Below are 12,032 nucleotides of genomic sequence, written 5' to 3' on the forward strand. Positions count from 1 at the left end.
CTACACAAACAACTGGAAGAGAAAGAGAATCATAGATACGGAGATCACATAGAGGATTATCAGCAGGGACAGGGGAGGGGGAGAATGAGGGAAAAGGTACAGGGATTAAGAATCATAAACGGTAGGTACAAAATAGACAGGGGGATGTTCCTAACAGTTTAGGAAATGAGGAAGCCAAAGAACTTAGGGGCATGACCCATGGATATGAATTAAGTAGGGGTATTGCTGCAGGGAGCAGGAGTACCAGGCGGAAGAGCGCAAAGGGGAAAAGAAATTGAGACAGCGGTAATACATAATCAATAAAATATACTTAAAAATAATGGTCACCAATATATCACATGCATGGTAGTGTTTGATTTTATTTTGATTTAATCTTTATTGTATTTTTTCCCATTACCATGTAGTCCCCTCATAGCCCCCTCCCCCTAGCATGACCAGTATTTTATTCTTTGAAGAATGGTTCTGAAATGTCACGCTAAGTCAGGCTGAAAGGTAGAGTTTAAAATAGTTTCTATAAGGATATGTTATAACACATGTAATGATTGTTCACTCTACAAAATCCTGATCATAGAGCTTATGATACACCTAGTTGGCAATAGCACCCAGGTTTTCCAAATTGTCGGTCCTCATTTTTCTCTTGTCTGCATCGACTTCTTCTCATTAGCTGCTTTCTGCTTTTGTTGCATGATCTCAGAGTCCCTATAACAGGAGAAAAGGCTGTAAGTTGTCACAGAAAAGCTGACTATGTTCTCCCTTGTTTTCTATATATAACCTATTCAGAATATTACAAGACAACTTAAAAGAAGATGTAAACATTCGTGTCTTTCCATTTTCATGGGTGGAGACAGAATGAGAAGGCAAAGAATGGAAAGGCTTGGAAGTCAGATCTTATTTTAAACACCATCTCTACTATCATGAGCTTGGGCAAATAATCTCAAAGCCTTTCAAAATTAGAGCAATACATATCGATCGGGATTGTTCAGAGGAATAGCTATGAATATATATAAAAGCATCTGACATTAGTTAAGAGCTACATATAGAAATAATAGTAATTATTCTTTGTTGTCAATGAAATTAATTCATTCTTTTTCCTGGGGAAAAAGGGGGCATTTAAGAAGTCTCCTAGAGCCCTGGCCGGGTAGCTCAGTTGAAGTGTCATCCTGCTGTCAAGGTTGTGAGTTTGAACCCTGGTCAGGGCACATGCAAGAAGCAACCAATGAATGCATAAGTAAGTGGAACAACAAATTGGTGTTTCTCTCCCTCCCTGTCTCTAAAATCAATTAAAAAAAAGAAAAAGAGGAAGTCTCCTGGATATACTAACTGGTACCTAGGATAAGAACATAGATGTTATGAAGTAATTCAGTTTCTTTTAAGCCGAAAGCTCAATAGCTAGTGATTAAAAATGGATTACACTAAAGAAAAGTAGGGCATTCAGGGCATTTTCTTAACCCTTTGAGTGTCTGGCTGAACTCCACTGCCATATTAAGTGTGACCTACAGCCAGACTATCTGGGTACTTTATTGGCTCTTGATTAACATTTCAGATACAATGTTTGTTTAAAAAGGAAAAAATTAAAGGCTTTAGAGCTAAATGATTTGTCCCAAATCACATAAAAACCAAGCTTTGTCCAATCCCAAAGTCCAGGCTCTTTTCTATCTCGTTATTTCATAGATTAAGTATTATATTTTGGTTCAGGATAAGTAGTTCTGTTCTTGGCATAAGACACTTCTGCAAAGCCAATAGCAAAAACAAGGAATGAGAAGACAAGAAAAACAAGACAGCTACAAAGAAATGTGGTGTCAGAGAGAATAGTGAGTTTTCTGTTTGAATCCAAGCTTTGCTGTGTTTTCTGTATGAACTTAGTATTGTTACGAATTCAGAGTCTCAGTTGCCCGTTCTGTGCACTGAGCCCAATATCACTTTTCAGGGCTGCGATGATTAGAGATACTATGTATAGAACACCCGGCACAGAGCTTTGTAAGACATGGGAATCCATTAAACAGTGGCTATTACTGAGCCAAGCTAGACTAGACTCTCCAATAAAAATACTAATTCAGTGTCACTGATTTGTACCACTTTCACTTTTAATGTGAGTAAATACAACTGCAAGGCAAAACTTATTTTAATAAATGTCATAGAAGAAAGCACGAATGACATTTAAAGGCTTCAATCTCATTAAACAATGATTCTTAACTCCAGCTGTACATCAGAATCGCCTGGGAAGTTTTTTTGAAATTAGGTTTAACTAAGGTATAATAACATTTATCTAGAACACTTTTTATTTTTTAAAGATTTTATTTATTTATCTTTAGAGAGGAAGGGAAGGAGAGAAGGAGAGAAATATCAATGTATGGTTGCCTTTCGTGAGTCCCCTGCTGGGAACTGGCCTGCAACCCAGGCATGTGCCCTGACTGGGAATCGAACCGACATCATGAGGTTCGCAGGCCCACACTCAATCCACTGAGCTACACCAGCCAGGGCTAGAACACTTTTTTGGGGGGCTAGAACACTTTTTATATTTTATTTTTTAAAATTCTCACCTGAGGACATATCCACTGACCCTAGAGAGAGAGAAAGGGAGAGAGAGAAATATCGATGCAAGAGAGAAGCATCCATCAGCTTCCTTTGGCACATGCCCCAACCGGACTGACCTCACAACTTAGGTGTGTATCTTGACTGGGAATTGAACCCGAGATCTCTCAGTGTACAGAATGATGCTATAACCAACTGAGCCACACCGGCCAGAGCTAGAGTAGTACCTTTTAATGCCTGACCTCAGACTAATTATCCGGTAAATCAGGACTGGGTGTAGGGCACAATAGACTGAGCAGACTTCAGTTTCCCGGGTGGTTCTAATGTGCAGCCAGGCTTCAAGACCACAGAGAAGCCACGCTAAAGCATGTGTACATGTGTAGTCAATTATTCACCTGACCTCCAATTTCCACATGGATAACAACATTTGACTTTAGAATAACACTCAACTTTGATTAACTGTTTTAGAAACATGAATACATTTTTTCCACTTAAGCTCAGTCTCACAGTATTCCTATAGCAAGCAGTTTTGTATAATTTGTCATACACAGTCATATACCAACCCAATGGTTCTTCCAACGTCAATATAGCTACATATATTTACTTTCTTTGTCTCCTTCCAAACAGTTATTACTATAATTGAGACACCTACACTAGTTTGGACAGAATGCCTGCTTTGAAAGTGTTCCAGTGATCAGAGGGGAGTAGGGAGGGGAATAATGGTGGAAAGGGGAAGGGACTAGTCAAAGAACATGGATATGGCCAACACTGTGGGGATTGACAGTGGGAGTGGGGTGTGGGCTGGGCAGGGGAGGGCAAAGGGGGAAAAAACTGGGGCAAGTGTAATAGAATAACAATAAAAATATTGCATTCCTGGCACCTAACAGTGGACATATGGAAGATGTTCATTTGCTGTGCCAAACGAAATTCTTATGGTTGTGGTGGAGTTACATGAGGTTATCTGCAAAATAAGCAATAGCTTGAAAGCTTTAAATTCTTCATCCATGGGTTGGGATAACTACCTCATGTAGTTTTAGTATGCCCGGCACACAATAAATATTCAACTGTATAACCCCTTTCTACAGGTTAGGCATGGTTCTACCAAAAATTTTTTAAAAAGGCTTTCCATTCTCCACAATGAAAACTTCAGTGTCTTGAGAATTCTATTAGTAATCACTGACCTTTGTTTTCTCTGAGAGGTAGTCAAGCTATCCTCTTTTCTTTTTCCCTTGCTAATTTCCTGGGATTTCTTCATGTTTTTCTGGCGGGCAAGTTCTCGCTGATTTCCACCTACAAAGAGAAACGGTCATACTCTTTCCAAGTTTCCAAAATTAGTAACTCCATTATAAGGCTCTAATTTAAGTGCATCTGAAGTGCATTGCTTTTTAATAGGTAAGTCAGCAGACTAGTGCACTGAGTGGTGTTCCCAGGTCTGACCACAAGGAGGAAGCTTAAAGGTACATACTTTAGGTCTTAAAAGTACCATTCCAATCAAGGTGTTCACTGGCTCTACATACCATAGCTCTTAAACCGGGCATTCCATTCCAATAGACTGTATATACCGGCCAGTATTCCAAAATAAGTTCTGGCTTTTGCGGAGTGTGTGTGGAGAAAGATACACGGGGATCACACTTCGTACAAGTTGACCCACAACAAGCCAACTGTTAAGCAAGCAAATGCAGATGCTGGTGAAACGTTACCTGTGAGGGCCAAACAAAAGAACTAGGGAGGAGGCTCAGTCGGAGCTTAGTTTTTATTAGGCCTTATGATTGTAAGTATCAGCTACAGACCACCTCCAAACCCCTCCAGGACCCCTCCCGGGGCTGCGGTCTCCACACACCTCACCTCTGGGGAGGTGTTCTTTACCGTGTCAACTCGAGCACCTCAGGGGTACCTGGAAGGTACCCTTCCAAGGCTGCACCGAAGCCTAGCGTCCCTCTCTCTGCCGAGTGAAGACGGGGTCCCCGCCCTGTGTGACCCAAGGGGATTCATCAGCGAGCCCGCGCCTCCCCACCAACCGCGCCTCGGTGATCCACTGGCTTCCTAGCCGGGCGCTCCCCGCCGCTCCCCCATCTGGTCGGCACACTCACGGGCCATGCGGACCAGCCGACCGAGCCTCGGAAGGGAGCAACTCAGAAAAGCAACAGCCTTCTCTCTGGCTCAGCGGACGTCCTCTCGGAGGGATCCGGAAGGCTGAGCCAGTGCCCGCCCTTCGCTGGACCCCGCCTCTGCCGGGTCCACCGCCCCGCCCTTGGAGACCGCACAGAAATCAACCGGAGCGACCGGCCGGCCCGTGCGCGTGCGCGGCGGGGCGGGGCTGACTCGACCCCGAGCTGCGGGGTCCTGCCTGCAGCCTGGCGTCTTCTGCATTGCAAGTTGGGTAGAGTCCCGAAAACAGGTCTTGTGTCTGAGAGACAGGGATAGACGTGTGTGGATTTTCCCCACCCTCTACCTGGCACTGAGACTTGACCAGCTCCCATTTTTTTTTGGAAATAACAAAAATGACAAATACTGTAACATCTAACTTGCCCACAAAGAACGTCAGCTTTCCTCATTCATCCTTTTGCAGCGACTTGAAGGGGATGAATGAGACAGAGCAGATTGAGATTAACTGCGAAAGGCAGTGTTTGGCCTTTACTTAATTTCCTTCCTTATTTTCGCACCAACCATGCAAGGTAGACAGTCTTCATTGTTCTCAGTTTACTCAAGAGGAGACTGAGACTCAGACTAGAAGCTACTAACTTAACCTTCAAATTTAAGACTGACTCTAAACTCTGTTCATTTCCCTTTTTATACCAGTGCCCTTGTCACGGTCGACCCTACTTTAGGAGTTTTAAGTTAATGGTTTTGTGCTTGGGTTGTGTGATGGGGAGAGAATGGCGGAGATGCAGTCTTACCTCATATTTAGTGTAACGCAGAATAACCTTGGAGCCCACGTAAAAGCTGTGGAGCACCTGCCATTGCTAGAAACACACATGTAAAGATGCTTGATGTTTATTTGGTTGGTACTTATTTTCTTTATCTATTCCGTTAACCATTACAAACTGAGAAATGTTGAAGTGTTCTGGATACCCTAAAATTACCCTCAATTAGCACTGAATATGTTGGCTGTTGTTGTCATTCTTTTAATCTCTGAGAGCCTTGCTCATCACTCTCTACCTGCCACCCCTCCTCCTCAATACAGTTTACAGGACAGGTGTCTGTTTCCACTTAGCGAATCTCTTCTGGAATAACTTGAGCAGGGGACTTTCTGGCCAGGTTCTTTATGGAGATAAAGACATCATGAACAAGGGAGGGAAGGAAGTGGTATTGAAAGGGAAGTGGTAGAGTTGTTTCTGCATATGGCCTTAATTTACAGTCTCATTGAGCTTTTTCTTTGCAGCTGAAAATGCAGTTTTTGAGTTGTAGGGATACACATCATGTACAGCATGTACATGAGAAATGTTGCATGTGTCTGCTAGTAAAAACTGAGGATTTAAAAATTACTGTGGTGCCATTAAGACTTTACTCCATAAATTTGGGTGTGTAACAAATATTTTGACTTTAATAATAAAATTAAACTGACTCTGTTCTCATCTTTTTACTAATGGGAAATTTCCTCTTAGGCACTATTGACTTTCTTACCTGCAGAATTGTGGAGATACCCTAGATGTTTATGTGGAACGGAACAGTTGAGGAAAGATCTTGTATCTTCAGTTTATACTAGAATATACTGTACTAGAATATACTATACTAGAATATACTGAATATACTAGAAGCTATATGGTCCTGGCAGTGGCTCCAAGGTTCTTGAGACAACTCCAGCAGGGTTTTCTGTTGTTGTTCTTATCACTTTCTTGAGCTTCTTCTTTCTTTAATTGATTTGAGAGAGTGAGAAGGGAGGAGGGAGGAAGGCAGAGAGAAAGAGAGAGAGAGAGGCAGACATCGATTTGTATTCATCTGTTGTTGCTTCTTGTATGTGCTTTGACAGGGGATTTAACCTACAACCTTGGCCAGTAGAACATTGCTCTAACCAACTGAGGTGCCTGGCCAAAGCTCTTGAGCTTCTTCAAGTGTATTTGAGGTTCGGTTGCTTCCTTAGAGTACCGGAGGGAGCCCGCAGAACTCATGGAACTCCATTTTCTTTCAGTCTTAGAGCAATCTCTTCTTCTGTGATTTCAGCCTTGCCTTCCTTCTGTCAAAAGCCCTTGTCGTTCTTTCTCCCTCTGGATGGATGACCTAGCAATCTCTTCAATTAGTTCGGTATTTTATTCCTTCGACATTTTGTTGTTAATGTAGCAGGATGTTCTTGTAGAATCATTTTATCCTTCTGAGAAGAAAATGAGAACTTTGTTTCCACAAGTCAGAGTATTTATATGACAAGTTCAAAAACAGGCCCATACTCTGTAGATCTAACCCCCTCTCTGCCCGATTTTCCTCTATCATAGAGGCCTTGTCTGACCATCCAACCTAAAGTAAGCCAGTCTCTTATTAATTTGTCATATTACCCTTTACATTTTTAGAGTATTTAATGCATTCTTAAGTTATTTTGTTCATTTGTTCGTTGTATTTTCTCCTCTCCTACCCAGAATGCCTGTTTGTCGCCCTACTGCTACTTCTGTAGTAGATTAAGAATACTCACATTAATTTATAGAGTTTTAACTGTAATCATTTCTGAACAGGCAGTACATCCACATTGAAAATTACATCACCACATAAGTGAATGCTCTTCCCCCCACGACATCTTTCTCAGAAACCCAGTTCCTTTCCTAGGAGGTAACTATTATCGGTTGCTTCACACTTAAATTTCTAATCTATGTTCCGCTCAATTTAGAATTTCTAAGGCTTGGGCATGTGCTGGAGAACAAGCCCTGCTCTACAGAACACTCTAAAAAAAAAATCGACCAGCGATCGGCCAGCTCTCCTGTAAAAAATTGGACTGAGGGGTTGACTACCTCCCCCCTCTCTTTTCAAAAACTCCTAAGGACGCCTGGAGAGGGGAGAGCACACAGTCTTGCGTCTCTATTTCTAGTTCAGCGGTAATCCACTCAGTAGTTTGACAGTTACCATGGCTCCGGGAGTTGTGCGTCTTACGTCATCCCGCAGCGCTTGGTGATGACGCAATTAGTTCAGGGCTGGGAGCAAGGTGTAAGGGGAAATTTAGCTGTTACTGTGGCTGGGTCATGAAGAAGAGGCGGCGGCGGGAGGCAGCAGGAGGCGGCGGGGGCGTGAATCTGCTGTAGCTGCTCATTGGGCTGGTTCGTGCCTTTGTGGGAAGGGCGTAGTTCTTAAACCCCTCTCCGGGCAGCGGCCGGGGCTCGGGGCTAAGAGCGGCCGTAGGGCCGCCTCCCCGGGCCCCGTGGCTCCGCCATGTTCCGCCGGGCACGCCTTAGCGTGAAGCCCAATGTCAGGCCTGGTGTGGGCGCTAGGTCTTCCATCACCCCCAATCCCCAGCGCGGACAAGAGGCTCCCAGGCCGCCGGAACCTGCATCGGCCCGTGACCCAAAGCCAGCGGAACCCACAGATGTGCCTCTGGTGGATTTCGAGGGAGCGGAGCCCCAAGAAGAGGCTCCCAGGAGCAGGTAAGTGTTTAAAGAGGGGAGCATTTTCATCTGCTCCGCCTCTCCGGGCCCGTCAGCTGGAAGCCGAGTAGTTGAACTTTACCGTAGATGTATCTCTCGTGCGAAGTCTTACAGTTGAGGCCGGATGATACAAGTTATCGGGGAGAGAATCAGGTCTTCAAAGTGGTCGTGGGAGGAATCCAGGGTAACAGTCTCGCAGTGAATAATACCCAAATGTCTTATTAGTCATTAGAGAATTTAGGGTAGCGTAGTTTTCAGTCTTCTGTAGTGCATTGCGGGGATGGTACTTTACATCTTAAAAACATTTTTATTTAAAAAAATGTTTGTTGATTGATTTTTAGAGAGAGAGAGAGAGAGAAGGGAGAGGGAGAGAGGAACAGAGTCTACATCGATTTGTTGTTCCACTCATCCATTCATTCGTTGGTGGTTTCTTGTATCTGTCCTGACAAAGATCCAACATCAACCTTAGTGTATCGGGATGATACGCTGACCAACTGAGGTAGCCTGCCAGGGCCCATTTATTTTTAAGTGAAAACTAGTGTTCTTTTGACTCTGCAGATTAATCTTAGTGGAAAGGTCTGGTACTTGCTTTGATTTGAGGGTGTGCCCCTTTAACATGGTGACCGTGCTTTCTGAATGGAAAAGCATGTGTCATGTACCGTGTTTGGATTCAGGATTCTTCAACTGAATTGAGCAACTTAGTAGACTTTGCCTAGGCAGAATTTACTCATTTGTAGAATGATGATACTATTACTTGCTTTGAGAATTATCGTGGAGACTAGAGATAACTGATATAAACCATAAATTGAACTGATATAAACCATAAATTGTTTGTTTAAAAGGACACCAGTAAAAACCAACTTACCACCACCTCCACCCCAAAAAAGAAAACAATTTATTTTTAAATGATAGTGAGATGGTATAAATTCTGTTTATGCTCTGGCTTGAAGGTGAAAATTTTATTCTTTTTGGCTCCTCTTCCTCTGTTGGCCTGAACTGGTGCTGGGAATAGGGTGTTATTTTGCTAGCTTAATGATACTTAGTAATTTCCAAGTTTCTTAAGTGAATTTGCTTCAAAGTTCTTTCCCAAAATGGAAATACAAATACCAGTCACTGTTAAATTAATAAAGTTCACAGAGATCCTGTTAACATATACATATAATGTGTGATGACTGAGTATTTAATAAATTACTAGAAGTCTGTAGAGTCTTGACATTTATAGTAGAGAATATTTAATTTTTAGAGTTAACATTTAGGGAGTATACTGTGTTTTTATCATGTGTTTTTTTATGGGTCTTTGCTATTTGTAAAAATCTATAGGGTACATGTTCTTTTTGAAAAATTTTAATCATTATTCTGTTACAGTTGTCCCAGTTTTTCCCCCTTTCTGCCTAGCCCACCACCTGCTCCCAGTCAGTTCCCACACTGTTGTCCATGTCCATGTGTTCTTTCACTAGTCCCTTCTTCTTTCCTCCATTATCCCTTGTTCTCCACCGCTCTGGTCACTGTCAGTCTGCTTCATGTTTTCATGCCTCTACTTCTATTTTGCTCATCAGTTTATTTCGTTTATTAGAATCTTCTTATAGGTGAGATCATATGGTATTTGTCTTTTCATCGACTGGCTTATTTCACTTAGTGTGATATTTTCCAGTTCATTCATGCTGTCACGAAAGGTAGGAATTCTTTCTTTCTGCTGCATAGTATTCCACTGTGTAAATGTAGCCCAGTTTGTTGATCAGCTCGTTTACTGATGGGCACTTAGGCTGTTTCCAGCTCTTGGCTATTGTAAGTAATGCTGCTATGAACATTGGGGTGCATAGGTTCTTTTGAATTGGCGATTCGACATTCTTAGGTTATATTCCTAGCAGTGGAATCACTGGGTCCGAAGGCAGTTCCATTTTTAGTTTTTTGAGGAAATTCCACACTGTTTTCTCCAGGGGCTGTGCCAGTCTGCATTCCCACCAAGAGTGCACTAGGGTTTCCTTTTCTCCACAGTCTTGCCAGTGCTTGCTGTTTATTGATTTGTCGATGATGGCCATTCTGACTGGTGTGAGGTGATATCTCAATGTGGTTTTAATTTGCATCTCTCTGGTTGCAAGTGATGCTAAGCATCCTTTTATATGCCTATGGACCTTCTGTTTGTCCTTGGAGAAATGTACATTCATGTCCTTTGCCCATTTTTTAACTGGAGTTTGTCTTCCAGGTGTTGAGTTGGATGAGTTATTATATATTTTGGAGATCAGCTTTATCCAATGTACCATTGGCAAATACGCTCTTCCATTTGGTCAGTTCCCTTTTCATTTTGAGGATGGTTTTTTGTAGCTGTGCAGAAACTTTTTAATTTGATGTAGTCCTATTTATTTTTTTTCCTGAATTTCCTTTGTCCTAGGAGATATATTGGCAAAAATACTGCTACATGGGATATCTGAAATTTTCCTGCCTATTTTTTCCCCCAAGGAGGTTTATGGTGTCACAACTGACATTTAACTCTTTTATCCATTTTGAGTTTATTCTGGTATATGGTGTAAGTTGATGGTCTGGTTTCATTTTTTTTGCACGTACCAGTCCAGTTTTCCCAACACCATTTGTGGAAGAGGCTATTTTGACTCCAATGTATGCATATGCTCTCCTTGTCAAGTATTAATTGACCATAGAGACATGGGCTTATTTCTGGGCTCTTTTTTCCCCAGGGGCATATGTTCTGAACTTATGCACTCAGCATAATTGGGTGGGATGCATATGGTGCATGTATCACATTATAATGGTTGAGATATTTAAATTGGAGACTTTTGGGGAAGGTTATATTATACATTTAGGCATTTCCACTTTTATGTATAACTGTAACATATGAAAAAAGTAGCATATTAACTTTGTAACATATTAAAAAGCTTTTAACTTTTGACTTATACCTTCTCTTCTCTTTTTAAATTTTTAATACTTATTTTTTGATTTTTAGAGGGAGGGGAAGGGCGGGATAAGGAGAGGGAGAGAAACATCAATGTGAGAGAAACATCGATTGGCTGCCTTCCACACACATGCCTCTACTGGATACCAAACTGGCAACTCACATGTGCCCTGATGTGGAATTGAACCAGCAACCCTTCTCTTTGTAGGATGATGCCCAATCACCTGAGCCACACTGGCTGGGCTCTCTTCTTGACTTACCTTGCTTTCAAGCCATTCCTGAAACACTTATGTCCAATCTGAATTATATCTAATATCTAATTTGGAGTGACTGGGCATTTTTTTGGAGTGAAGAGTTTGATAGCTGTATAAGTAGAGTTGTGTATGACAAAAGACAAATGATTTCTACCTGAAACAGAATTTTGTTTGATTAGTGTAGCTAAATGTATATTTTCAAATACTGCAATACAGATATTTCAGAGGTTTGATGTATATGTTTGGTTTGACTTATCTCAGGTTGGTAATAAAAGTAAAATGCCAATAATTTAGATCAGTTTAGAAAGATGTTGGTGTGAATTATAAGCTTAACTTTAGAAAAATTAACTCAGTTATTTAGTGATTCAGATTAGGCTAAATAAGTTTTTGTGGGTTTTTTTTGAGGGACCTAGCATTAGCATAAAATTATGTGCTGTGATGCGCTTAGGGACTTGAAATTTGAAAAATATCAACAGTCCTCATAGAATTTACATATCTAATGATTTACTAATGAAATTTTTACTTCAACCTTTGTTATAAGTAATATATATCTCCAGTCTTTTTTTTTTTTTTTAATAATGAAACTTTACTGTTTTGGATTTTTACCAGATTATTTATTTAAATTTTATTGATTTGAAAGGGGAGGGGGAGATCGAGGGGGGGGGCATCAAGTTTGCTGTTCCACCTGTTGATGCATTCACTCTGTGTGCCCTGATTGGGGATCAAACCTGCAACCCTAAAATGTTGGGATGCACCCTAATCAACTGAGCTACCCACCCA

General features: G+C 41.6%; 2 protein-coding genes across 4 annotated transcripts in view; one reads left to right on the plus strand and one right to left on the minus strand.

Annotated features, from left to right (window-relative positions):
• Positions 1–332: 332 nt before the first annotated feature.
• Positions 333–4,738, minus strand: LOC119052082 (small EDRK-rich factor 1). Its single transcript, XM_053657176.1, has 3 exons — positions 4,623–4,738; positions 3,714–3,822; positions 333–699 (listed from the first exon to the last, which is right to left on the minus strand). Exons 1-3 carry the CDS (start codon positions 4,627–4,629, stop codon positions 627–629), a joined length of 189 nt encoding a protein of 62 aa, XP_053513151.1. The 5' UTR covers positions 4,630–4,738; the 3' UTR covers positions 333–626.
• A 2,917-nt stretch (positions 4,739–7,655) lies between these two features.
• Positions 7,656–12,032, plus strand: part of BDP1 (B double prime 1, subunit of RNA polymerase III transcription initiation factor IIIB) — a 95,703-nt gene continuing 91,326 nt past the window's right edge. For all 3 annotated transcript variants that reach the window (XM_037149058.2, XM_053657268.1, XM_053657267.1), the window contains exon 1: positions 7,656–8,093. In XM_037149058.2, coding sequence (XP_037004953.2) covers positions 7,882–8,093 — 212 coding nt within the window. In that variant the 5' untranslated portion in view covers positions 7,656–7,881. The remainder of the gene's footprint in view (positions 8,094–12,032) is intronic.

This window comes from Artibeus jamaicensis, unplaced genomic scaffold (genome assembly GCF_021234435.1).
Source record: "Artibeus jamaicensis isolate MK-2021 breed Jamaican fruit bat unplaced genomic scaffold, CSHL_Jam_final scaffold_369, whole genome shotgun sequence".
NCBI lineage: Eukaryota > Metazoa > Chordata > Mammalia > Chiroptera > Phyllostomidae > Artibeus > Artibeus jamaicensis.